General features: G+C 38.4%; 1 protein-coding gene across 1 annotated transcript; it reads left to right on the top strand.

Moving 5' to 3' along the window:
- Window positions 1-733: 733 nt before the first annotated feature.
- LOC115222323 (putative uncharacterized protein CXorf58) lies at window positions 734-27,600 on the top strand. The gene is made up of 11 exons (XM_029792507.2): window positions 734-861; window positions 3,989-4,171; window positions 7,536-7,628; window positions 9,396-9,490; window positions 16,385-16,499; window positions 18,406-18,537; window positions 19,605-19,680; window positions 20,809-20,962; window positions 23,352-23,499; window positions 25,294-25,642; window positions 27,365-27,600. The coding sequence occupies exons 2-10, from the start codon at window positions 4,157-4,159 to the stop codon at window positions 25,570-25,572; spliced, it is 1,107 nt and encodes a 368-aa protein (XP_029648367.1). The 5' UTR covers window positions 734-861; window positions 3,989-4,156; the 3' UTR covers window positions 25,573-25,642; window positions 27,365-27,600.

Genomic DNA, 27,600 nt, shown 5'->3' with positions numbered 1-27,600 from the left:
AACGGATTAAGTCGATTACATCGACCCCAGTTCGTAACTGGTACTTAATTTATCGACCCTGAAAGGATGAAAGGCAAAGTCGACCTCAGCGAAATTTGAACTCAGAACGTAACGGCAGACGAAATGCCTATTTCTTTATTGCCTACAAGGGGCTAAACACAGAGAGGACAAACAAGGACAGACAAACGGATTAAGTCGATTATATCGACCCCAGTGCGTAACTGATACTTATTTAATCGACCCCGAAAGGATGAAAGGCAAAGTCGACCTCGGTGGAATTTGAACTCAGAACGTAACCGCAGACGAAATACGGCTACGCATGTCGCCCGGCGTGCTAACGTTCCTTCTAGATCACCGCCCTATAATGCACAATATATTCTTTTCTACTCTAGGCATAATGCATAATGTAGGATTTTGCACAATACTCCGGGTTTCTGAAAACCGGATAGGACGTCCGTTGCTGTCTGATTATTATAATCATTTCATTGAAATTGTTTCATAATAATGATAAGAGGCCGTAGCTTTTAATGAAAATTGAAACCACAACACTTTATAGACACATTCTGAGCTTGATAAATCTTCAACTCTTCGACTTTGTATCAATCATTTCGATGTTAAGGTATTTGTTTAAACTCACGTAACTAATTTTATTTAGTATAAAACAATATCATTCTTTATTATTAAATTTAGATTTATTCTAAAAAAAATTGTAAGTTTTAGCAAACAGTAAAATAAGATAAATTTACGAAATTCTGATCTTTTTGTTTTTTTAAGTTCAAAGTTATTTCTTTCCGCCGAGCCCGGTCTGTGTTTTTAGCCTTCCGTTGCTATAGAGACAGCTGCGCACACTTTTCGGATTGAGTAAGTCGTTTCTTATTTTTAATCAACAATTTAGGACTGAGTGGGAAAGAAGATGCCCCTGGGTAGCCTTCTGTTTACTGAATAAACATACAGTACGGCCTCACATATTCAATATAGGAAGTGGGGAAATTTAATCAACTAAGAATATCCACGCAATTAGTAGCAGACTAAACACACCATCTCAGTGTTAACTTAAGGGGTGTGTTTTTCTACTAATTACATAGATAGTTTTTAATTGACTCGAGTTTTTCGATTCCCTGTATTGGATAAGTTCGACACTATACGGTCTTTTTATTCTTCCTTTTTTTTTCTTTTTTTCTTGTGTTTGCTAAACCGTTAAATATTTTCAGTTTCTAAGAAATCTTAGTTGATCACCGTCCTTTTGGACGTGGTATTTGCCATAAGATTAGAAGAAAGGAAAGGAAGAGAGAGAAATTTACAAAGTAAAGGTTGATTGTGACTTCGAAGATTCTGCTTACTAGCTGTCCTCGGACTGTATAGAGAGAGCTGGTAAACTGAAACTTCGAAGTCACTGTTAATGGTTTCCTTGTAAAAATTAATAAAGATAGTCCTCTACCCTAAAAGATATGAAACGATCATTTAATTTAATATTCAACTATTTATGTATGTATAATTATATATGTGTGTGTGTATATATTGTATATATATATATATATATATATATATATATATATATATATATATATATATATATATATATATATTCTTTTACTTGTTTCAGTCATTTGACTGCGGCCATGCTGGAACACTACCTTTTAGTAGAACAAATCGACCCCAGGGATTATTCATTGTAAGCCTAGTACTTATTCTATCGGTCTATTTTGCCGAACTGCTAGGTTACGGGGATGTAAACACACCAGCATTGGTTGTCAAGCAATGTAGGGGAGACAAACACAGACACACATAAATGTATACGCGTGCACGCACACACACATATATATATATATATGACGGGCTTCTTTCAGTTTCCGTCTACCAAATCCACTCACAAGGCTTTGGTTGGTCCAAGGCTATAGAAGAAGACACAGGCCCAAGGTGCCTTGCAGTGGGACTGAATCCAGAACCATGTGGATAGGAAGCAGGCTTCTTACAACACAGCCACTTATATATATATATATGTATTTTTAATTCTGGTCATAGAGTGACCAATGGTTTCGTATCCACAAAAGCTACAACCTTGATTCCCAATTTGTGGTCATTGGACCCCTAGTGGTCCACAAACATAGTACTGGGGGGGGGGGGGGTCCATGAATTAAATTCAAAATTTCATATGTATAAATATACATATATATATATATGATTTGATTTCAATAACTTGATTTCAAGCCGGGTCGTCTGCTGCTGGAGAGGACCGATCAGGTAAAGGACCTGGGTATCTTGGTGGATTCCTCCTTTTCGCCTTCGGCCCAGTGCGTCCATGCTGCCAACAAAGCACGTGGAATTCTGTTCTTGATTCGACGGTCATTTGGAATGCTCACAGCAGCCATATTCCTACCACTCTATGTCATGCTGGTGAGACCCATATTGGAGTATGGGATTCAAGCCTCTTCTCCTTATCTCCTCAAAGACATACAGCATCTCGAAAGAGTCCAGAAGCTGGCTACCCGCATGGTTCATGGTCTCAAAAATTTGTCCTACGAAGAAAGGCTGAGGACGCTCGAACTTTATTCTCTTGAAAAACGCCGCCGCCGTGGTGATCTCATTCTCGCCCACAACATCATAAGCGGAAAGTGTAACCTCTCGAAAGAGCTGTTCTTCACTCCTGCTCCAGAGCGTCGGCTGCGGGGTCATTCTGAAAAGCTCTACCTGCGACGATTTCATCTCAATCGAAGGAGAGGAGCTTTCTCCGTCCTGGTTGCGGATCCGTGGAACAAGCTGCCAGACGAGATGGTGAAGATGCCGACGACCGCTTTGTTCAAAGCCTCCTTGGACCTCAAGTGGCCTGAACTCTTTACATGAACACCACCCTGTACTTAACTCCATGTCCCCCTACATGGCCTTGCTATTTGCTTTTGAGCCAAATTAACTAACTAACATATATATAGTTTTAAAAAATTATTACCTTTGTATGGTATTTATTCCCATGCTAGCCACTTGATAAGATCGATATTTAAATATCGATATTATCCTTATTTATAAATTTATATATTTCGTCATTGTATTCACTGCGGTGTTTATTTTGACCATATGGTGCATTGGAGCTGTTTGGCAGGCAATTTAAGCTGGACTTGCGCATACATGCATATATATGCATGTATGAGCATTCATATATCTAAGTATAACGTATGTTCTGTATATATATATATCTGTTCTGTATATATATATATATATATATATATATATATATATATATATCAGCCAAAGAGACTGATAGCATAAGTACCAGGCTGTAAAAAAAAATAAATACTGAGGTGATTCATTCGACTAAAAGTTTGTCAAGGCAGTGCCCCAGCATGGCCGCAGTCTAATGATAGAAACAAGTGAGAGATACATACACACTTAATGAGGGGATCTTTTCGGTTTGAACGGCAGTTTTTTCTAGCGGTGTCGTATGAAATTGTCACCCATAATTATGACCCTAGTATCGATCTATTGCATTTCAATCTGTTTTAGGGTTAGGGGTGGGAGGAAGGGTATCTTTTTTTCTTCAGAAATGTAAACAAACCCAATCTGATTCTTAAATGAGGGACATATTCATACGGCGCAGAATGCTTTTTTTTACCTCAATAGACGTCAGTGATTGGTTGAAATTGCAGAAACTGAAGAAAAAAAACAACAAATATCTTACAAACTATAGAATTTTCTCAATAAAGCCAAGAGAAAAAGATGTTTTATAAACACATTCTACCAGTATACGAAGTTTAAAAGTGTTTAGTTAGGTGGAAATTATATTAAAAAACTGCCGTTCAAACCGAAAAGATCCCATCTGCAAAATCTACTCACAAGGCTTTGGTCAGCTCGAGGGCTATAGTAAGATACACTTGTCCAAGGTGTACGCAGCTGGGGACTGAATCTGGAACCTTGTGATTGGAAAGCAAACTTCTCATTGGCACAGCCATGCTGGCGCCTTCGTTTTAATTTTCCTCTCCTTTTTATCTTTTCCCAGAAATGAAGCGTTCAAGAGGAGAATCAACCGATTCACTCAAGTGCTACCTCATGTAACAATCAATGTTCAGATCTACTTTACAAGAAAATATATCACAGCAGGAAATTGGTAAAATATAAAAATGGACTTTCAGAACAATTTATGAGAAAGTTTTTTCAATAAAACACAATGGCGGAAAGACGAGTATGTGAGATTTTTTTATTATTATTATTATCATCATCATTATCATCATCATCATTATCATTATTATTATTAACATTATCATCATCATCATCATCATCATTATCATCATCATCATTATCATCATCATCATCATCATCATTATCATTATTATTATTAACATTATCATCATCATCATCATCATCATTATCATTATCATCATCATTATTATTATTAACATTATCACCATCATTATTATTATCATTATTATTATTATTGTTATTATTATCATTATTATTATTATTGTTATTATTATCATTATTATTATTATTGTTATTATTATCACCATCATTATCATCATTATTATTATCGTTATTATTATTATTGTTATCATTATTGTTATTATTATTACTATTGATGATTATTATTATTATTATTATTATTATTATTATTTCTACTGTTGCATACTATATATGCATCTCTGTTTTATTGTATACTGTATATCCTTTATATATATATATATATATATACATACACACACACACATATATATACATGTGTATATATATATATATATGTGTGTGTGTATGCATGTTAACCAATGACGATGATGATATATCTATATATATATACATTTTTAAAATCATTTCATTATATGTAACCCCCCACCCACCCACACTTTATGTCTGTCTTTGTATTGTCCCCTCATTCTTCACCCTCATGGCAAATAAAAGAAATCATTATTATTATTATTATTATTATTAATTTGTTGTCTTTTCTTTTTGCTTATCATTTTTTCCCTTTTCTTTTCTTTTTCTATTTTGTTCGCTTTTATTGTTTTTTGTTTTGTTTTTTTTTTATTTTGTTTGGTTTTATTTCGTTTTGTTTTTTGTTTCCTTTTTGTTCTTTTCATTCTTTTGTTGTTGTTGCTCCAGTCTTGAAGAACACTTTAAACAAGAACATTATAATACGGTGCAAATAGCTAATGGGAGAAGCTCTAAGTGGTTGTGGTTAGTCACTCTGCTAGAAACAACAGCCAAACCTACTTCAAGTTACACCCTAATACTCTTTCAAATAAAGAAAAGACAGTGACAAGCATGGCTGTGTGGTTAGAAGTTTGCTTCCCAACCACATGGTTCAAGGTTCAGTCCCACTGCATGGCACCTTGGGCAAGTTTCTTCTACTATAGCTGCAAGCCAACCAAAGCCTTGTGAGATGAAACTAAAAGAAGCTCATCATATATACGCTTTTGTGTGTGTGTGTTACTGTCTCCTTGCTTTAATATTGTGTGATAGTTGTAAATGAGTGTCACTGTCATACAAGCGGTGTCCTTTGTTTCCAATATTCTTTGAAAGCATATCCAGTCATGAGGAAATATCACCTGAACAGGAAACAGGTGAGGGTTTGTGACTGGAAGAGTATCCAGCTGTAGATAATCAGCCACAATAGATTCTGTTTCACTCTTTGAAGCATAGAAAATCATCATCATTATCGTCATCATCATCATTATCATCATCATCATTACCACTACCACCACACCATCATCATCGTCATCATTTAACATCTGTTATCTATCCTGGCTTCGGTTGGACTGTTTGAGCGCAGCTGCACCAGGTCCCAGTTTGATTTGGCTTGGTTTCTACAGTTGGATGCACTTCTTAATGCCAAACATTCCAAGAGTGGCAGTGGGTGCTTTCTACATGCCATCGGCAAGGGGTGCACTACAAATATATATATATATATATATATATATATATATATATATTGATAATAATAGATTGACAACAAAAGAATGAACGAGACCTCGATATTATGTAAATAAAGGAATACTGATTCAATACTGAGTATTTTGACGGAATGAAATTCCCTGAAAACAGTAGGTATATATTAAGCATATAGTTTATATCCATTTCAAAGAGGAAAAGAAAATGGAAATAAGGAAGTTAATTATTGTTTATTATTAACAAATTGGTCATCTTCCCTTCTTATAGCCCATTCAATTAATACTCAATACTTTAATAACAAATTTGTACATGAGTATAATTTCATTAGAGAAAAAAAGATGTACTTTTGAAAGTTATATGTGGACCTATCAATTCATTTCTGAAATGAATTAATAAGTCTACATACAATATTTCAAGGTACATCTTTTTTTTTCTTTCTCTCTGATGAAATTATGCTCATGTCACATCAATGCAAATTTAATGTACAGATTTGTAATTAAATTATTGAGTATTAATTGAAACGGCTGTAAGAAGCGAAGGTGACCAATTTGTTGTTAATAACAAAAAATTGCTAACTTCCTTATCTTCATTTTCTTTTCTTCTTTTAACTAATATATATATATATATATATATATATATATATATATTGTGTGTGTGTGTGTGTGTGTGTGTGTATATATATATCGCCGTGACCGACCAGGCTATCAGATGCTGCTACACATCGCTGGTCACAATGCGCTTCGCATTGTTTTAGCCTTCAAATGACACCGCCCTGCTGGCTAAGCGAGCAGACCAACAGAAGAAAGAGTGAGAGAAAGTTGTGGCGAAAGAGTACAGCAGGGTTGCCACCTCCCACTGCCAGAGCCTTGTGGAGCATTAGGTGTTTTCGCTCAATAAACACTCACAACGCCCGGTCTGGGAATCGAAACTGCAATCCTACAACCGCGAGTCCGCTGCCCTAACCACTGGGCCATTGCGCCTCCACATATATATATATGTGACCTCGTGTGTACCGTTGGCGATTTTTATCCCTCTGTCTTCCCTTCTCTGGATCTTTCCTTCTCCTATGTTTCCGACAAAGAGCTCCACTCGAAACGTTAAACCCTCCTTCTTTCCTTCTTTCCTGAGCGTCCAATAATACTATATTTGTTCCACGTCCTCGCGTTGTTGTGTTTTTTTTGTGCTTTCTTGTTTGGGTTAACCTATATATATATATATATATAAGTTGCAAGGACATTAAACACACCAAGACTAGTTAAGCAGTGATGGGGAGCAAATTCTGACACACACGCACATATATGTATGCCTGCATATGATGGGCTTCTTTCAGTTTCTGTCTACCAAATCCACTCACAACGCTTTGGTCAGTTCAAGGTTAAGATAAAAGTCACTTACACATGGTGTCACACAGCGGGACTGAACTCAGAACCGTGCGGTCAGGAGGCAAACTTCTCACCACACAACTACTCCTACAACTGTTTCTGGATGAGACAAACTCAAAACCACACAGTTGAGGTTGTTAATAAACCACAAAGCTAAAACAAATCTTTTGTGTGCAGATCTGCATTTGCCATGCAAAGTGCAGCAGTTTGGCCTGCCATGATTTATTTATTTGTTCTGTGTTTTTATCTTTTTTTTTTTTTTTTTTTTTTTACATGCAACAGATGAGAGAAGCAGTTCAAACGATTGAAAGAGCCTGGTTATCCAACAGGGACCGGAAGATATTTAAGCTTTTGAAACATGCCGTTTGCGCTGCTGTATGTAGAGATAAGTTCCTTTTTTTTTTTGATTTTTTCACTTGATTCAGTCACTGGACTGCGACCATGCCTGACCACTGCTCTGAAGGATTTTAGGTGCAAAAAATATTGACGCCACCCAAGTACTTGTTTTTTTTTTTTTAAGCCTTCTGCTAATTCCATTGGCCTCTATAGCTGATCTGCTAAGTTATGTGGATTCAAACAAACCAACACCGGTTGTCAAATGGTGGTGGTGGTGGCAGCAATGGCAATAGTGGAAGTGGACAAGACGGATGCATACACACACACGTGTTGAACACAATGCAGCCCCATGGATCACCAGATATCCTGTCAAATCCAGCATGGAAAACAGACATTGAATGATGATGTTGATATGACAGGCTTCCAAGCAGTTTCCATCTACTCAATTCACTTACAACAAACATACACACACTGGTTCAATTTCACTTCTCAACAACACTGACCATCAAACGGCAGTGGTGGGCAAACACAAACACACACATTGCAGATACACACACACACACACACACATGCATATACGTATGTGAGACATCAGTACAATCAAAACAATTGTATTCTTTTATTTGTTTCAGCCATGCTGGAACACCACCTTTAGTCAAACAAATCGACCCCAGGACTTATTCTTTGTAAGCGCACTTCTTATTGTATCGGTCTCTTTTGCCGGACCACTTATGTTACGAGGATGTAAGCACACCAACATCGGTTGTCAAGCAATGGTTGGGGGAGGGGGACAAACACAGACACACAAATATATACATACATACATACATATATATATATGTATATACGATGGGCTTCTTTCAGTTTCTGTCTACAAAATCCAGTCACAAGGCTTTCATCAGCCTAAAGCTATAGTAGAAGACACTTGCCCAAGGTGCCACACAGTGGGACTGAATCCAGAACCATGTGGTTTGTAAGCAAGCTACTTACCACACAGCTACTCCCACACCTAAAAAAAAGAGCCTCCCTGACGGGGAATCGAGCCCCAGTCTCCCGCGTGACAGGCGGGGATACTTATCCCACTATACTATATATATATATATATATATATATGTCTGCATGTATGTATATATATGTATATATATGTATATATATATATATATATATATATTATATATATATATATATATATATATATAATTATATGTGTATATATTATAAGATGGGCTGATGGTCTTCTTTCAGTTTCTGACTATCAAATTCACCCACAAGGTTTTGGTCAGCCTGGAACTATAATAGAAGACACTTACTCAAGGTGAGACTGAACTTGGAACCATGTGGATGCTGGTTTTTATATTCAATAGTGGGAGTGAACCCAGAACCATGTGGTTGGGAAGCAAGCTTCTTGCTGCCCGGCCATGCCTGTGCCTATTATAGTGAATAATAAAGAGCTTCGTGGATTCCATTTTCTTTCTCCCTTATTTTTATAAACTCTACAAACACAAAGGAATTCAATATGTATTTTGTTTTCCAAACATACTAGCATGGGTTGTTTGCTTCTGCAAATTCTGATATTGGTTTCAAATTCTGGCACAAAGCCAACAAGTTTGGGGTAGGGGGTAAGTCGATTACATTGACCCCCAGTGTTCAAGGATGAAAGGCAAGTTCGACCATGGCAGAATCTGAGCTCAGAACATAAAGACGGACAAAATGCCACTGAGCGTTTTGCCTGGCGTACTAACGATTCTGCCAGCTTGTTGCCTTAGAGGAGGCAAATATTAACATGTAGCATTTTTTTTTTTGTAGGAACAGTGTATCACAAGTGTTTTTCTTCAGACCATCTCACCACATGAAGCTGAATTACTCCAGGATCCAACAATGTCAGCCTATGTTCGACTGAGGTAATACATACATTCAAGCATACATACATACATACATATATGTATCATCATCATCATTATTTAACATCTGTCTTCCATGCTAGGATTGGTGGGACAGTTTGACAGGAGCCAGCCAGGCAGAAGGCTGCACCAGACTTCTGTAACTGTTTTGGCAGGATTTTTACAGCCGGATGCCCTTCCTAACACCGACCACTCAGCAGAGTAGACTCATCATCATCATCATCATCGTTTAACGTCCGTTCTCCATGCTAGCATGGGTTGGACGGTTCGACCGGGGATCTGGGAAGCCAGAAGGCTGCACCAGGCTCCAGTCTTATCTGGCAGTGTTTCTACAGCTGGATGCCCTTCCTAACGCCAACCACTCCGTGAGTGTAGTGGGTGCTTTTTACGTGCCACCTGCACAGGTGCCAGGCGAGGCTGGCAACGGCCACGGTCGGATTGGTGTATTTTATGTGCCACCGGCACGGAAGCCAGACGAGGCGGAGCTGGCATCGGCCACGAGTCGGATAGTGCTTTTTACGTACCACCAGACCAGGGATCCTGGCTGGTTCAATTCGATTTCGATTTCGCTTGCCCCAACATGTCTTCGCAAGCAAGGGGGTTGGCATGGGTGCCTGTCGTACGGTCAGATTGGTGTATTTTACGTGCCACCGGCACGGAAGCCAGTGAAGGCAGCGCTGGCATAGGCCACGAGTCGGATAGTGCTTTTTACGTACCACCAGACCAGGGATCCTGGCTGGTTCAATTCGATTTCGCTTGCCCCAACATGTCTTCGCAAGCAAAGGGGGTTGGCATGGGTGCCTGTCGTCGGATGAGGTTCTATATCGACTTCGCTTGCCTCAACAGGTCTTTGTGTCCAAGGGAGGAAAGGCATTCATAAGTGGGCTGTGCTCACTTGTCCTGCCTGGTCTTCTCACGTACAGAATATTTCCAAAGGTCTCGGTCGCTGGTCATTTCCTCAGTGAGGCCTAATATATATATATATATATATATATATATATATATGTATATATATATATATGTATGTATGTATATGTAAAAAAATACAATCTGGGACAAGAACACAAAACATTTAGAAGACGATACAAAAAACACGGACGGGACATTCGAAGCCTTCAATCTTCAGTCAAGAACCGGATCATCCTCGCAATTTCGGCTGATTAATCTTGAGATTGCTCCGATCTGACCAGCCCCAAGGAAAATCTAAGCCAAGAGCATTAGATTCCTTGGAAGAAAGCCTCGAATATATACAAAACAATGATGGAAAAATGGACGATGTTACACGAATAAGAATACAAAAATACGTAAAAACAATAATGATAATAATAATAACAAAAACAGTCGTTATCATCATCATCATTGTCATCACTTAGCATCTGCTTTCCATGCTGGCATGGATTAGATAGTTTAACTACTGGAACTGGTAAGCCAAAGAGCTGCACCAACTTCCAGTCTAATTCAGCATGGTTTCTATGGCTGGATGCCTTTCTTAATGCCGACCACTTTGAGAGTGTAATGGATGCTTTGTACACGCCGCTAACATCAGTACCAGTTTTACGACACTGGCATCAGACTATGATTTCACTTGGTTCGATGGGTACCAAATATAGGCCAGGTACTGGAGCAACTTAAAGTTGTTGTTTGTTGGTTGTATGCTGTATGTATATATATACACTCACACATCTAGCTATAGATGGAAGACTAGTCAGAAGGGTAAGAGTAATGCCAAATGGCTTTTTGCTAGGGCCACCAAGACCAATGGGAAAAGAAAGGAATATTCAATGAAAGGATATATAAAATATCCCAGAAACAGCTGTAAGACCATATATTTATAAATGTTCTAAAATCTTTCACAGCCTTGGATTTTTATCTCATTCTGTTAATTTTTATATATACACATGACCTATGTTGGGCTCCTCATTCACATAAACACCGAACCTGGAGCTTAACTATGGTCTATCCATAGCACTTACTCAGCATTACCTGACACCTTTGGGTCTTCTTCACACCATACCTCTCATAACTTCTCTCTCTCTCTCTATATATATATATATATATATATATGTATATATATATATATATGTATGTATGTATATGTAAAAAAATACAATCTGGGACAAGAACACAAAACATTAGAAGACGATACAAAAAACACGGACGGGACATTCGAAGCCTTCAATCTTCAGTCAAGAACCGGATCATCCTCGCAATTTCGGCTGATTAATCTTGAGATTGCTCCGATCTGACCAGCCCCAAGGAAAATCTAAGCCAAGAGCATTAGATTCCTTGGAAGAAAGCCTCGAATATATACAAAACAATGATGAAAAATGGACGATGTTACACGAATAAGAATACAAAAATACGTAAAAACAATAATGATAATAATAATAACAAAAACAGTCGTTATCATCATCATCATTGTCATCACTTAGCATCTGCTTTCCATGCTGGCATGGATTAGATAGTTTAACTACTGGAACTGGTAAGCCAAAGAGCTGCACCAACTTCCAGTCTAATTCAGCATGGTTTCTATGGCTGGATGCCTTTCTTAATGCCGACCACTTTGAGAGTGTAATGGATGCTTTGTACACGCCGCTAACATCAGTACCAGTTTTACGACACTGGCATCAGACTATGATTTCACTTGGTTCGATGGGTACCAAATATAGGCCAGGTACTGGAGCAACTTAAAGTTGTTGTTTGTTGGTTGTATGCTGTATGTATATATATACACTCACACATCTAGCTATAGATGGAAGACTAGTCAGAAGGGTAAGAGTAATGCCAAATGGCTTTTTGCTAGGGCCACCAAGACCAATGGGAAAAGAAAGGAATATTCAATGAAAGGATATATAAAATATCCCAGAAACAGCTGTAAGACCATATATTTATAAATGTTCTAAAATCTTTCACAGCCTTGGATTTTTATCTCATTCTGTTAATTTTTATATATACACATGACCTATGTTGGGCTCCTCATTCACATAAACACCGAACCTGGAGCTTAACTATGGTCTATCCATAGCACTTACTCAGCATTACCTGACACCTTTGGGTCTTCTTCACACCATACCTCTCATAACTTCTCTCTCTCTCTCTATATATATATATATATATATATACACACACACATAGACAGATGCATATAAACGTAGTTACCCAGTCCGATATAAATTGTAGATACATCCCCGGGCTATGTCCAAGTTCAGCATATGTACAAAAGAAAATCACGAGTGGGGTTCAAAATTCACTACACCCATTTCAGGAACATTTTATTGATGCATTCATAGATCACATCATGGCAAAAAATCCATCATCATCAGGCATATTTTAACCCTTTAGCATTCAGATTATTCTGTCTAAATGTAATGCTTATTTATTCACATTGTTTTGAATTAATCATACATTATCATATAACTTCAAGTTTTTGATGATCTAATTGTTTACTTTTAGAAAGACATTAGACAACCCGTGATCCATTCAGTCACCTGGAAAGTTTGAGTATCCCAGCAACGGAGTTTTGTTTCATTAGAATGACATTGTAGGGTAGGTGTGAGACACCAGATCTAGTCTGTTTGAACATAAAACAGACAGCAGAATGTTTTGGCCAGATGTTCACTTGTAGTTGAAAGCTTGGGTATCACCCTATTGCTTCACTTAATGCCATCTGTGTGATAATCTCATAACATGCATTTCAAAGCTCCTTTATGTGACAAGACTGACCCCTTTGAATTACAGGTACAGATCATTTGTGCCAGCTGTGTGAACTGGAGCACCGGGAAATAAAGTGTCTTGCTCAAGGTTACAATGCACCACCAGGAATCAAACGCACGTCCTTACAATCTTGAGCCAAACACCTTAACCACTAAGCCATGTGCCCTCATGCCAGACACCATTATGATAATATTCATGACCATCATGAACAATTCCCAGATTGGAGCCTGGTGCAGCCTCCTGGCTTGCCAGTCCTCAGTCAAACCACCCAACTCATGCCAGCATGGAAAACGGATTTTAAACGATGACGATGATGTACATAAATACTTGATCTGTTGATGTATCATCCAAATCTTTTCTTGGACAGCTCTTTGCCATTTTCACTGCAGAAGCCATCAGTCTTGGTCTTAGATTATCAGACAGCTGGCTAAAAATGATGATAAACTTTGACTTCTGTCATCTGCATATCAGAGAGTTTATAATTAATGTCTCCTTTTCAACTCATATCCTTCCCTAGGCTAGGAGAAGGCAATGCAAAACCATTCCAAACTATTTTCCGATGAATCATGATGCTAGAATGTGTAGGTTGGTAGACTAAATCATTCCTTAGCTTAATCTGCTACCTGGTGCCATTACCTGTGTCCAGTTTGTTGCAAGAATTCAGACAAGGTAGAAAAAACAGAAGATATTCCTCTCCTTTTCCCATTGGTCTTGGTGGCCCTAGCAAAAAGCCCTTTAGCATCACCCTTACCCTTCTGACTAACCAGAAGTTTTCCATGCAGCCTCTAAAGCAGTGGTTCTTTAACCATTTTTTGCCTACGGAATCTTTTCTGATTCCTGTTTTACTCTGCTGGACCTCCATAGCCTTTCAATATCATCATCATCATCATCATTTAACATCCATTTTCCTTGCTGGCATGGGTTGGACGATTTGACTGGAGCTGATAAGCCAGAGGGCTGCACCAGGCATCAGTCTCTTTTAGCATGCCATTCTATGGCTGGATGCCCTTCCAGATGCCCACCACTCGACCATGTGTACTGGGTGTCTTTTTCATATCACTGGCACAGGTGCCTTTTATGTGTCGCCAGCACAGGATGTATATAAGATAAACCCTACACTATTTTTTATAATTGAATATTATTAGAAATTGTATAAAAAAAATAATATTTTGTGTAGAAAATATAAGCAATTTATTCTCCTTTACTCTTTTGCTTGTTTCGGCCATTTGACTGTGGCCATGCTGGAGCAACTGCCTTAAAGGGATTTAGTCAAACAAATTGACCCCAGAACTTATTCCTTGTAAGCCTAGTACTTATTCTGTCGGTCTCTTTAGCTGAACAACTAAGTTATGGGGATGTAAACACACCAACATCGGTTGTCAAGCGATGGTGGGTGGACGAACATACATACATACACACACACACACTCACATATATATACTTTATTTAAAAGCCGGAAAAATATCACAAAATCTGTTACTCAGAGTTTCATATTCCCGTTTGTCAGACAGTTTTGTTTTTCTAACCAAAACTGTCTGACGAATGGGAACAGGAAACTCTGTGTAACAGTTTTTGTGATATTTTTGCTGCTTTTTGATAAAGCATATTACTCTACTTCTGGTATTCGAGTACTATTTTTTTCCACCTTGTTTCACATCTATGTGCTTACTCTGGTGTGTGTGTATATAGACATATATATATATGTTTGTCTTGTACTCTGTTTTTTCATTGTTAAGAAAAAAAAAAGTCCATTTCCTAGTTTGTTTTTATGTTTTCGTTTCTCGTGTTCTACGTTTATTTGTGGTGTCCTGTACTCAAATATATATATATATATATATATATATATATATATATATATGCATGTATATATACATATAGATGTAGGTACGTACATATATATATGTATGTATGTATGCATATATTTTATTTATTAAATTGTTATTATATATATATATATATATATATATATAAACAGGGTGATTCAAGTCTCCATGCATAGGAAAACTTTATGTTTTTATAAGAAAGAGTTTATAAGATCCCCACTAGATTCCCTGATCTGACCCTCTTGATTTCTATCTTTGGGAGCATTTGAAAGTTAGGGTTAGGGTTATCACAGAAAGATAAAAGACATAAATCATTTGAAGGAATGCATCACCACCTCATTTGCCCACATATCATCACTAGATGTGCTATTACGAGTTCACAATGAGTCGGGTAAACGTATTGCAATGTGTATTCAAAACAATGGTAACCATATAGAATAGAGCCTGTTTAATAAATAAAAAAAGTTGTTCTTATAAGCTGTTTCTTATAAAAAAGATAAATTGTTCCTATGTATGGCAACTTTTGAATCACCCTGTATATATATATATATATATATATATATATATATAACATATTACAATTATTCAATAGTCAAGATAAAACTCTGAGTTTCAGATGCCGAAGTGGAAATCCACAACACCATCTCTTCGGTTATGAAGAGATGGTGTTGTGGATTTCCACTTCGGCATCTGAAACTCAAAGTTTTATCTTGACTATTGAGTAATTGTAACATATTATTTTATAGATAAATTTCCTCTATTTACATAATATTGAGGTCTCTTCCTTTCTTTTGTTATCTTACCGTTTTTACCAATATATATATATATATATATATATATTTCTGTGTGAGTTAGAGGTTGAGAAACTAACTAAAGGATAGTACCTATCCAATATACTGCTGGTATTGTACCCAATTATTCGTACCCAAGTGCTGGTTATTGTGTGGCAATCTCACAATTGAATGTTATATATGGGCAAGGGTAGAAAGTGGTTTACCCTTAATTCATACGGCTAATAAGAAAATGGAGAGGATACAAAAATGACATACATCAGTTTCTTTCAGTTTATGTCTACCAAATCCACTCACAAGGCTTTGGTCAGCCCAAGGCTATAGTAGAAGAAACATGCCCAAGGTGGGACTGAACCCAGAACCATGCGGTTGGGAAGCAAACTTCTTACCACACAGCTACTCCTGCACATTAATTTTAACAACAAAACCTTATATGGACCCCCAGTGAGAACCACTGCTTTAGACAGATCTAATTAGCTACAGAGGATACTTTATAATTATTAACTGACCAATGACTCATCAGTGATGTTTATTAAACTTAAAAATCTTGTTGAAATTTCATCCAGGTTTGGTGGAAGAACCTTCCCTCCATTGGTATATTTCAAGATTTTCCTCCACCAAAACGGCCCAGTTATCAAATATCTCAGTGGGAAAACAATGATGACTCCAGCAGCAACTGAGGTAAAATAAAATGAAATATGAAGAAAAAACATTGTAACTTTTCATTTGTTTCTATTTCTTCTTTGAAGTCATGTCATGCACCAATGACCAGTTTGATTGTAACTCAAAGCTTACTAGTTCGTATTTTGTCCAGCGCCACTGACCTCAGTTTCAGGCCCTTGTCTAAATACTTAACTCTTTTTGCTAGCTGTAAACAGGTAGCATAGGTTCAGTTAACCTTTAGCACACCGCATTTTCTCTAGAGTTGTTTCCCCTGCCACTACAGGCAAGTGAACTCATATAGAGTTACCACAGGGGAGAAAACTCATATGGTAACATGATCCACCTACAGTGTGCTAAAGGTTAAGCTTACTACTGTAATCAGTAGAAGCACTCAATAATTGGTTCAAATTTGCGGGGAGCAGGTGAGCCACTTACATCGACCCCCAGTGCGTAACTGGTACTTATTTTATCGACCCCGAAATGATGAAAGGCAAAGTTGACCTCAGTGGAATTTGAACTCAGAATGTAATGGCAGATGAAATACTGCTGAACAGTGTTCCCAATATACTAGCAATTCTGCCAGCTCGCTACCTTATAATTAATGAATATCAATTAGTTTATGGTGTTTAATTGTCTTCTGAAGAGTCTGGAGAAGACACTTGAAAACCATTCTATTGTGATCTCGTTTAAGAATTGTTAAGAAGCTTTTGTCTATAGGAATCTCAGAAGTCATCCTTGATGCAATGATAATGGCCTTTGTAGTCATTCCAATCTGATAAAATGTGTCCAGTCCACACTATAGAATGGTTCATAATGAGAATGGCATCCGGTTGTAACAACCATTCCAAAAGTTCCATGACACAAACAACAACAAAGATGGCTAGATTTCTTTTGTTTTTGTTTTTTTTCTTTTGTTGTGAGAATCAGATGATGAGGGACCAGAAGTAGTGAGATGCATCACAAATTATTTTCTGTACTTGTGAGATACCCTACCCCCACCCTCATCTATGCTCCTTTGATATATAAAAGAAATTATTATTATTACCTCTATATATATAAACGGCAAAATGTCTGTGTGTGCGTCCTTTATACAAATCCACAATTTTTCAGTTAGAGGGCTCACACTTTCTGTGGTCATTCAAAACCGTCCAAGGGTGGTTGTGCACATCTTTACATTTCCCCAATCACCCCGCAAAGCCATTAAAAAATCAATAGAAGTGACTTTGTGAATTTTCTGTCCAAAACTCAATCATAATGCCTGAAACTTGATACACCAATTGAATGCCAGCTAGCTGTGTGTGATTGGTCAGAGATTTGGACAGTACTCGCGTGTATGTGCGCACGCACGCAGCTGTATAAGCATGCACTAGTGCTAGTTATTATTATTGACGACCTAGCAGAATCATCAGCACATCAAGTAAAATGCTTAGCAGCATTCCATCCTCCGTTACATTCTAAGTTCAAATGCTGCTGGGGTCAACTCTGCCTGTCATTCTTTTGGGGTTGTTAAAATAAGTACCGGTTGAATACTGGGGTTAATGTAACCGACTAGCCCCCTCTCCCAGAATTTCAGGCCTTGTGCCCTATAGAAGAAAGGATTATTATTATTATTATTATCATTATCATCATCATCATCATTATCAAGGTGGCGAGCTAGCAGAATTGTTACCACGCTGGACATAATTCTTAGCAATACTTTGCCTGTCACTACATTTTGAGTTCAAATTCCACTGAGGTCTACTTTGCCTTTCATCCTTTCGGGGTCGATAAATTAAGGACCAGTGAAACACTGGGATTGATATAATTGACTAGTCTCCTCCCGCCAAAATTTCAGGCCTTGTGCCTTTAGTAGAAAGGATTATTATTATTATTATTAGTAGTAGTAGTAGTAGTAGTAGTAGTAAATGAAACATTGTATTTACAGGCAAATGAAGACAGCCTTAAAATAAAGGGCCCTCGATTATTCTTTGATCAACTCCTGTATGACCAAGTGCAACATCACTGCAGGAAAACAACAGATTTTGTTGACGTTGTGACGCTGAAGGATTACATGCAGGTAAGAATGGAGTTGTTCCCTTGTTTCCCTCCTAACAACTTTGTGATTATCACCAACAAAAAAAACTAAACATAACATGGCGCGGATCTGTTTGGTTTGACCGGCAGTTTTTTAAAATAATTTCCATGTAACTAAACACTTTTAAACTTGGTATACTGGTAGAATGTGTTTATAAAACATCTTTTTCTCTTGGCTTTATTGAGAAAATTCTATAGTTTGTAAGATATATGTTGTTTTTTTCTTCAGTTTCTGCAATTTCAACCAATCAATGACGTCTATTGAGGTGAAAACATTCTGTGCCATATGAATATGTCCCTCGTTTAAGAAACAGATTGGGTTTATTCACATTTCTGAAGAAAAAAAGATATCTTTCCCTCCACTCCTAACCCTGAAATAGATTGAAATGCAATAGATCGATACTAAGGTCATAATTATGGGTGACAATTTCATATGACACCGCTAGAAAAAACTGCCATTCAAACCAAAAAGATCTTATGGCACTAAAGTGGAAGCCATAATATCAGTTCACAATCCTCTCCTCGGAACAGGGATCTCTGACCATGGAGCTGTGGACCTGTACCAGGCTGTGCAAGAATTTTAAAAATTCATCTTTATTTTATTTTATTTTATTGACAATGGCACTTCATCGATTACGATGACGAGGATTCCAGTTGATCCAATCAACGGAACAGCCTGCTCATGAAATTAACGTGCATGTGGCTGAGCGCTCCACTGACTCGTGTACCCTTAACGTAGTTCTTGGGGAGATTCAGCATGACACAGAGTGTGACATGGCTGGCCCTTTGAAATACACATACAACAGAAACAGGAAGAAAGAGTGAGAAAAAGTTGTGGTGGAAGAGTACAATAGGGTTCACCACCACCCCCTGCCAGAGCCTCGTGGAGCTTTAGGTGTTTTCGCTCAATAAACACTCACAATGCCCGGTCTGGGAATCGAAACCACGATGCTACGACCGCGAGTCCGCTGCCCTAACCACTGGGCCATTGTGCCTCCACGAATCTCTAATATAACAGTTTATAATTCAATCTTTGTCTTTCTATTTCAGTACCTGGCCCATATCGATGAAACTCCTGCTAAATATGGTGGCAAATGTAACTACTGGAGACTTCTTTCTCTAAATGGTACCGGAATTTAGTTTATTTCAGGGAGAAAATTAGATTTATTCCTTGATATGCATTTAAGAAAATATTGATTTTTTTTTCCCTTTCTTTCTGTCTTTCTTTCTCATTTTGCTTGGAGATAAAGTTGTTCAACAAATGATTTGATGGGAAATTTTGTGTTAAACAGAAGCAAATATACTGTAGAATAGATGTGATAGCCATGTAGAACACACATGTATATATACATATATATATATATTTTTTTATTCTTTTACTTATTTCTGTCATTTGACTGCGGCCATGCTGCAGCACTGCCTTTAGTCGAGCAAGTCGACCCCAGGACTTATTCTTTGTAAGCCTAGTACTTATACTATCGGTCGCTTTTGCCGAACCACTAAGTGAGGGGACGTAAACACACCAGTATCGATTGTTAAGCGATGGTGGGGGAACAAACACAGACATGCAAACATATACACACATATACATATATACGACGGGCTTCTTTCAGTTTCCTTCTACCAAATCCACTCACAAGACTTTGGTCAGCCCGAGGCTATAGTAGAAGACACTTTCCCAAGGTGCCACGAAGTGGGACTGAACCCGGAACTATGTGGTTCATAAGCAAGCTACTTACCACACAGCCACTCCTATACCTATAATATTTATTTATTTCACATTGTTTTGAATTAATTCTTTACTACTCAGATTTTTCAGTCAGATGTAATGCTTATTTATTCACACTATTTTAAATTAATTATGCATAGTTTTGTTGTTTATGCAAAGTCTGGTTGTTTATTTTTAGAATGACATTGTAGGGTAGGTGTGAGAGGCCAGATTTGGCTGGTTTAAGCATAAAACAAGAATATTTGGGTCAGATATGTCCAGTTTAAATGCCAAAGGGTTGACCATGCAATCATCTTCTAGATTTGAAATTTCAATGATGTCATTGTTTATATTTAGTATGACATTGCAGAGAAGGTGTGAGAGACCAGATCTTTCCAATTTCAGCATAAAACAGGTAGAATATTTGTGCTGGTTATGGTTGGTTTAAATGCTATATGAAGTTAACAGTCTTTCTTTGTTTTCCCATGGCCAATATGTATTTTCCACTCTGTAATTGAAATAATTTTTCTTTTCTTTTTAATGTAGACGTTCCACGCCATATCATCTTCTACGATATTGTTGAGTTTTTGTACAGTGGCAAAGTTTCTCCGGATATCCAACACCATCTCACAAATCTTCTGGTGAAACCAGTTAATCCCAAAATCCAAATGTTACACCTTAATATCATCTCAGCTTTGAAGTAAGAGTTTCAAAAACGTTACCATAAAAATTTTTACCTGTGTTTCTCTTCTGCGAATGATATTTTTAATGCTGTAGACTCTGCCAGATTGAATGGTTCTGCTCATGTGTCGAAACCGTAATGATACCTGCTTGGATAGCTGATGATGAGAATACTCTTATATTATGCATATATTTCTTATATCTTATTCTTGTTATTCTGTGAAGGTGTATGACTCAATGGTTAGGGTGTCAGGATCACAATCATGAGGTAGTGCGTTCAATTCCCAGATCAGGTTGTGTGTTGTGTTCTTGAGCAAGACACTTTATTTCATGTTGCTCCAGTTCACTCAGCTGTAGAAATAAGTTATGACATCACTGGTGCCAAGCTGTATCAGCCTTTGCCTTTCCCTTGGATAACATCAGTGGTGTGGAGAAGGGGAGGCTGGTATGCATGGGTGACTGCTGGTCTCCCAGAAACAACTTTACCCAGACTTGTGTCTCAGAGGGAACTTTCTAGGTGCAATCTCATAGACATTCATAACCGAAGGGGTGGTCTTTATCTTTTTTACCTCTGCCTTAGCAAAGGCAGAGGTATTGTTTTCAGTCGTGTTTGTTTGTTTGTCCATGGACAAGATATCTCAATAACTGTTGGATGGATTCAGAAGAAACTTTCAGGGATATTTGGCCTCGTGAATGGCATGAACTGATTAGATTTTGGGATCGATCTGTTACCAGACAAGGATTCTGAATTATTTTTCCTGTTCTTTTACTTAATTTTTGAGAGCGGTCAGGTTCATTTTTAGTATTCTCGTTTGTGAGAGCAGTCGAGTTTATTTCAGATATTCTCATTTTAAAAATCATCTCAGGCTAATCATTGAGAAGAAGTTGGTGTTGCCTTGGCGGAAGTTTGAACTCCCTGAGTGCTCTTGTTTCCACCTTGTAAAAGGTAGGAGAGTCCAGTTTGCTGGACATTGTTGTAGAGCTGAAAAAGAGGTAATTTCTACTCTTCTCCTCTGGAAGCCATCTACTCGCAATACCAGAGGGCGCACACTCTCCTACCCTGATGTAATCTCCAGGGATACAGGCGTCCAGCAACAGGACCTCCGTAATGCCATGATGGACCGTGAAGTCTGGCGTAGCATGATAAATTCCATTGTCTCGACCACAGTCGAACAATGATGATGATGATGATGTTTCCACCGCTTTAACAAAGGTGGAGGTATTGTTTTCAGCTATGTTTGTTTGTCCATGGACACGATATCACAAGAACCACTGGATGGATTTGGATGAAACTTCCAGGGATGTTTCGTCTCTGAGTTCTCTTGTTTTAGTCTTGTTACTCTGAGTTGTCCTTCATTCTTGTAAAGTAGAATGTGTTTGTGAATTTATAGTTTGTGGAGGTCAATTATTTGCTTTGGTTTGCTTGGTTTTCTCCATAAGCAACCTAATCAGGCTTGGACAGTGCTTAGATATTGGTGTCTATTTTTAGGAAGCTCTGTGGTATAAAGTCTTGATATTGTTGCTGTTGTTATTGTTGTTGAGCTCCAGATCAGCTTTAATCAATTTAAGTCTTTGATTAAAGACATGCCAACCATGACCACCTCAAGCCAGTTGAAGTATCCATGACTATCTTCTCCAATGTGTCTTTTTTGTTATTTAAGACAAGTCAGTAAAGAGTGATTTGAAGGAGATTTGGTGGTTATTTCTAGCAGGTCAGACAACCATGTTGAAGCTCCCTCAGTGACTGATATGTGATTTGTTGCTGCCGTTGCTGTTGTTATTGGTGGTGGTGGTGGTGGTGGTGGTGGTAGCATTTTTATTGTAGTTGTTATTTGTGTTCTTATTTGCATTTTAGAAGACAGGATAGGGGTTGGAATGGTTGGCATTAAGAAGGGCATCCAGCTGTAGAGAGCATAACCAAAGTAGATGATAGAGGCTTGACGCACCCCGCTAGCCCATCATGTTGAACCATCCAATCCATGCCAGCATGGGAAATGGACATTAAATGGTGATAGTGGTGGTGGTGGTGATAGTGATGGTGGTGGTGGTGATAGGTGGTGGTGGTGGTGGTGATAGGTGGTGGTGGTGATAGGTGGTGGTGGTGGTGGTGTGGTGGTGATAGTGGTGGTGGTGATAGGTTGTGGTGGTGGTGGTGGTAGGTGGTGGTGATAGGTGGTGGTGGTGGTGGTGATAGGTGGTGGTAGTAGGTGCTGGTGGTGGTAGGACAGTGATAGTGAGGAGTAGGAGGAGGAAGATGACAACGATGATAGTGATGAGCATGATGATGATAATAATGATGATGGTGGTGGTGGTGGTGGTAATGATGATGTTGATGTTGAATGGTTCCTTATTTAGTTTTTTTTTCCCGCAAATATTACAGCATCCGTTTCAATTACTTCTGACTGCAGATCATCAATTTCATATCCGTTGGAACGACTCATGAAATGTCCTGAAATAAAGGGCAATAAAACGAAGCGTCGGTCCAAACGAGCGGTCAAGAAAGTGAACAAAATGAGGGAACTCTATCTACAAGAACAAGAACGACAAGAAAAAAGTGTAAATAGTTTTTGCTTATATTTATATATATATGTATATATATACATATATACATATATATATGCTCCAGTGGTTAGGGCAGCGGACTCGCGGTTTCGATTCCCAGACCAGGCGTCATGAGTGTTTATTGAGCGAAAACACCTAAAGCTCCACGAGGCTTCAGCAGGGGGTGGTGGCAATCCCTGCTATACTCTTTCGCCACAACTTTCTCTCACTCTTTCTTCTGTTGGTCTGCTCGCTTAGCCAGCAGGGTGGCATCATTTGAAGGCTAAAACAATGCGAAGCGCATTTTGATCAGTGATGTGTAGCAACATCTGATAACCTGGTCAGTCACAGTGATCACGGTGATATATGTGTGTGTGGAGGCTCAATGGCCCAGTGGTTAGGGCAGCAGACTCGCGGTCATAGCATCGTGGTTTTGATTCCCGGACCGGGCGTTGTGAGTGTTTATTGAGCGAAAACATCTAAAGTTCTACAAGGCTCCGGCAGGGGATGGTGGCAAACCCTGCTGTACTCTTTCACCACAACTTTCTCTCACTCTTTCTTCCTGTTTCTGTTGTACCTGTATTTCAAAGGGGCCAGCCTTGTCACACTCTGTGTCACGCTGAATCTCCCCGAGGACTACAATAAGGGTACACATGTCTGTGGAGTGCTCAGTCACTTGCACGTTAATTTCATGAGCAGGCTGTTCCGTTGATCAGATCAACTGGAACCCTCGTTGTCATAACCAATGGAGTGCCATGATGTGTGTGTGTTGTTCCTTTATAGGTAGGATTGACTAAAGAAAGGTACCTCATCAGGCATGGTTGTGTGGTAAGAAACTTGCTTCCCAACCACATGGTTCCAGGTTCAGTCCCACTGTGTGGCACCTTGGGCAAGTGTCTTCTACTATAACCTCGGGCCGACCAAAGCCTTGTGAGTGGATTTGGTAGACGGAAACTGAAAGAAGCCCATCATGTATATTTGCATGTTTGTGCCTATGTGTGTTTGTGTATGTTTGTATGATACTCGTAAACAAATGTCCCGGTCATATACCACATGGTATCAATTATTTTCCCCAATTTTCCATGGAAACATGTCCAGTCATGTGGAAATATTAACTTGCTCGGAAACAAGTCAGGGTTGGCAGTAGGAAGGGCATAGTCAGACCATGGAAAATGGGCCTCAACGAATTCCATTGGAACCATGCAAGTATGGAAAAATAGATGTTAAAACAATAATGATGATGATGATGATGGCAATGGTGATGCAGTTGATGATGATGGTGATGATGATGGCGCTGGTGGTGATGATGATTGTGGTGGTGGTGATGGTGGTGATGATGATTGTAGTGGTGGTGGTGATGCAGTTGATGATGATGGTGATGATGATTGTGGTGGTGGTGATGATGGTGGTGATGATGGTGATGATGATGATTGTGGTGGTGGTGATGGTGGTGATGATGATTGTGGTGGTGGTGATGGTGGTGATGATGGTGATGATGATGGTGGTGGTGGTGGTGGTGGTAGTGATGGAGCAGATGATGATGAAAATAGTGATGATGATGAAGATGATAATGGTGATGCAGAATATGATAGCAGTGGTTGTGTTGGTGGCGGCAGTTGTGATCATGACTATGATGATGACAATAATGATGGTGATGACAATGGTAGTAGTGGTGACAGTGGCTGTGGTAGCAGTGGTAGCAGTGGTGGTGGTGGTGGTGGTGGTGGTTGTGATTGTTTTTGTTATTGTTATTGTTATTTATTTACCATTGTTTTTCCTTTTTTTGTTTTTGTCATTTTTACATTTTAGAAGATGTCTCAGTATTCCACACCGCAAACGCCCGAAAATAGCATTTCACTGAAACCCTATTCTGGATATGATGACGACGACGATGACAGCATCATCATCGCATCAAAAACTAGCGACTTTGTTACTGCCACTGTCCACACCGACAACGACGATATGTCCACCGGTCAAGATGACGACCTTGACCCGAACGACATGGACAACGAAGCACTTCGGCTCTACCAATGGACGCAACATTTGTCTCTGGACAACATCTTGAACCCCTCAAGACTCAGTCTTTAAGCATTGGAACCCACTCCGCCACTTTTCCTTCGACTGGGTTCAAACACAGCGCCCGCATTTGTTTCATACCGTAAGTGGACCCTGAGAAATTTCTTTTAACCCTTTCGCTTTGTTTCAGGCACTTGGCTGTGGCCATGCTGGAGCACTGCCTTCAAGGGTTTTAGTCGAAGAAATCAAATCTGAAGTCCGCTGCCCTAACCACTGGGCCATTGTTGCGCCTCCACTATATATATACATACATATATACATATATATATATATATATACACACATACATACATATCTATATAAATAGATATATATATATATATCATGATCTATATCATCATCATCATCATCATCATTTAGCGTCCGTTTTCCATGCTAGCATGGGTTGGACGGTTCAACTGGGGTCTGGGGAGCCCGAAGGCTGCACCAGGCCAGTCAGATCTGGCAGTGTTTCTACAGCTGGATGCCCTTCCTAACGCCAACCACTCCGAGAGTGTAGTGGGTGATTTTATGTGCCACCGACACAGGTGCCAGACGAGGCTGGCGAACGGCCACGCTCGAATGGTGTTTTTATGTGCCAATAGATCTTGATATATATATACATACATGATATATATATATATATATATATATATATATATATATATATATTAAAAATGGGGAAGGCTGGTTTATGGGATTACCATTTTAGGGTTTAGCTTTATAGCATATCATCAGATCCCAAAAATCTGTTGCAACATGGGCCCTCCCCATTTTTAATATATACTGCTCTACGTCTTGGAATGCGCTTCTTCTTTCAGATTTATGTTTTTTACAAACTACATATCTATATCAACATCATCTCTATATATAGACGGACAGATAAACAGACATATAAGTATCAAGCTTAAAAAAGTTACTAGGGTCAATTTGTTTGACTAAACACTTCGAGGTGGTGCTCCAGCATGGCCACAGTACAATGATTGAAACAAGTAAAAGATATTGAAATCTAAGATAAATAGCTATAAAGGACTTTTTACGAAATGAATCGATAATTTTTTTTCTTTTGTTTTGTTTTACCTTGACATTGTAATATATTTTTAACTTCTTGATTATAGACAACAAAAACCGTTAATAATTTCCTGACCAACCAACAGGGACATTGATACCATTAGTGGACACGGTAGAGACCTTGTTGATTTCAGGACTGGACGTTGACATGAGAAAGAAACCTGTCAAGGAAAGAACATTTATCCTCGTCTTCCATTGGGGATTTGATTAAAAAATTTAAACGTGACAGATAATCCAATGATAATATATAGACAGACCTTGCTGATTCCATCAATGAACACATTACAGACCATAGTGTAAACAAAATATTAAAAAATAAATAAATTAAAAAATGCGCCCTTTTAAAGCCTAGCCAGGCTCATGGGCCTGGTTTCCCGATTTCAATGGCATATGTGTACCTCAGGTGGACAGGATGCCAGTCCATTGCAGCATTACTCATTTTTGCCAGCTGAGTGAACTGGAGCAATGTGAAATAAAGTGTTTTGCTCAAGAATCAAGAACACAACGCGTCGCCCGGTTCAGGAATCGAAACCACAATCTTACGATCATGATGCTGACACCCTAACCACTGAGCCACGCGCCTCCACGAAAACAATATATAGACTTTGATAATTGCTTTAGTGAACATGACAACCCTCTAATCGACATCCTAGCTGAGACAATATAGACTTGCAATAATTGTGTTACCAGACACAGCATCCATATCTGTTTTATTTCATGAATTTTAAACAATATAAATCTGTTTTCTTTGTAGGTGGTTACAACATTGTTCTGTTAAAACTTGGAATGGATAAAGCATAACATTAATTCTGTTGACTGCATCATGGAGACTACACAAGTTTCATAAGACACAAGCATGAGAGTTTCAAAGGATTTCTTATATACTTGGCTTTTTCTTTTATACTTTTGTATGTTTTGTATGATGTTCTTTTAAAAAAAATGTAAATTAATATAACAACATGGATAGCAATCAGTAACATCAATAGTAGT

This window comes from Octopus sinensis, linkage group LG19, assembly GCF_006345805.1.
Source record: "Octopus sinensis linkage group LG19, ASM634580v1, whole genome shotgun sequence".
NCBI classification, from domain to species: Eukaryota; Metazoa; Mollusca; class Cephalopoda; order Octopoda; family Octopodidae; genus Octopus; species Octopus sinensis.
Note: the sequence above shows the minus strand (reverse complement) of the source record. Positions and strands in the feature narration are given on the sequence as shown.

Excerpts from the sequence above, each read along its gene's own strand:
- LOC115222323 (XM_029792507.2), top strand. Across the intron at positions 9,491-16,384 it reads TCAGCCTATGTTCGACTGAG|GTTTGGTGGAAGAACCTTCC; the intron begins GTAATACATACA and ends AATTTCATCCAG. Across the intron at positions 19,681-20,808 it reads GAGACTTCTTTCTCTAAATG|ACGTTCCACGCCATATCATC; the intron begins GTACCGGAATTT and ends TTTTTAATGTAG.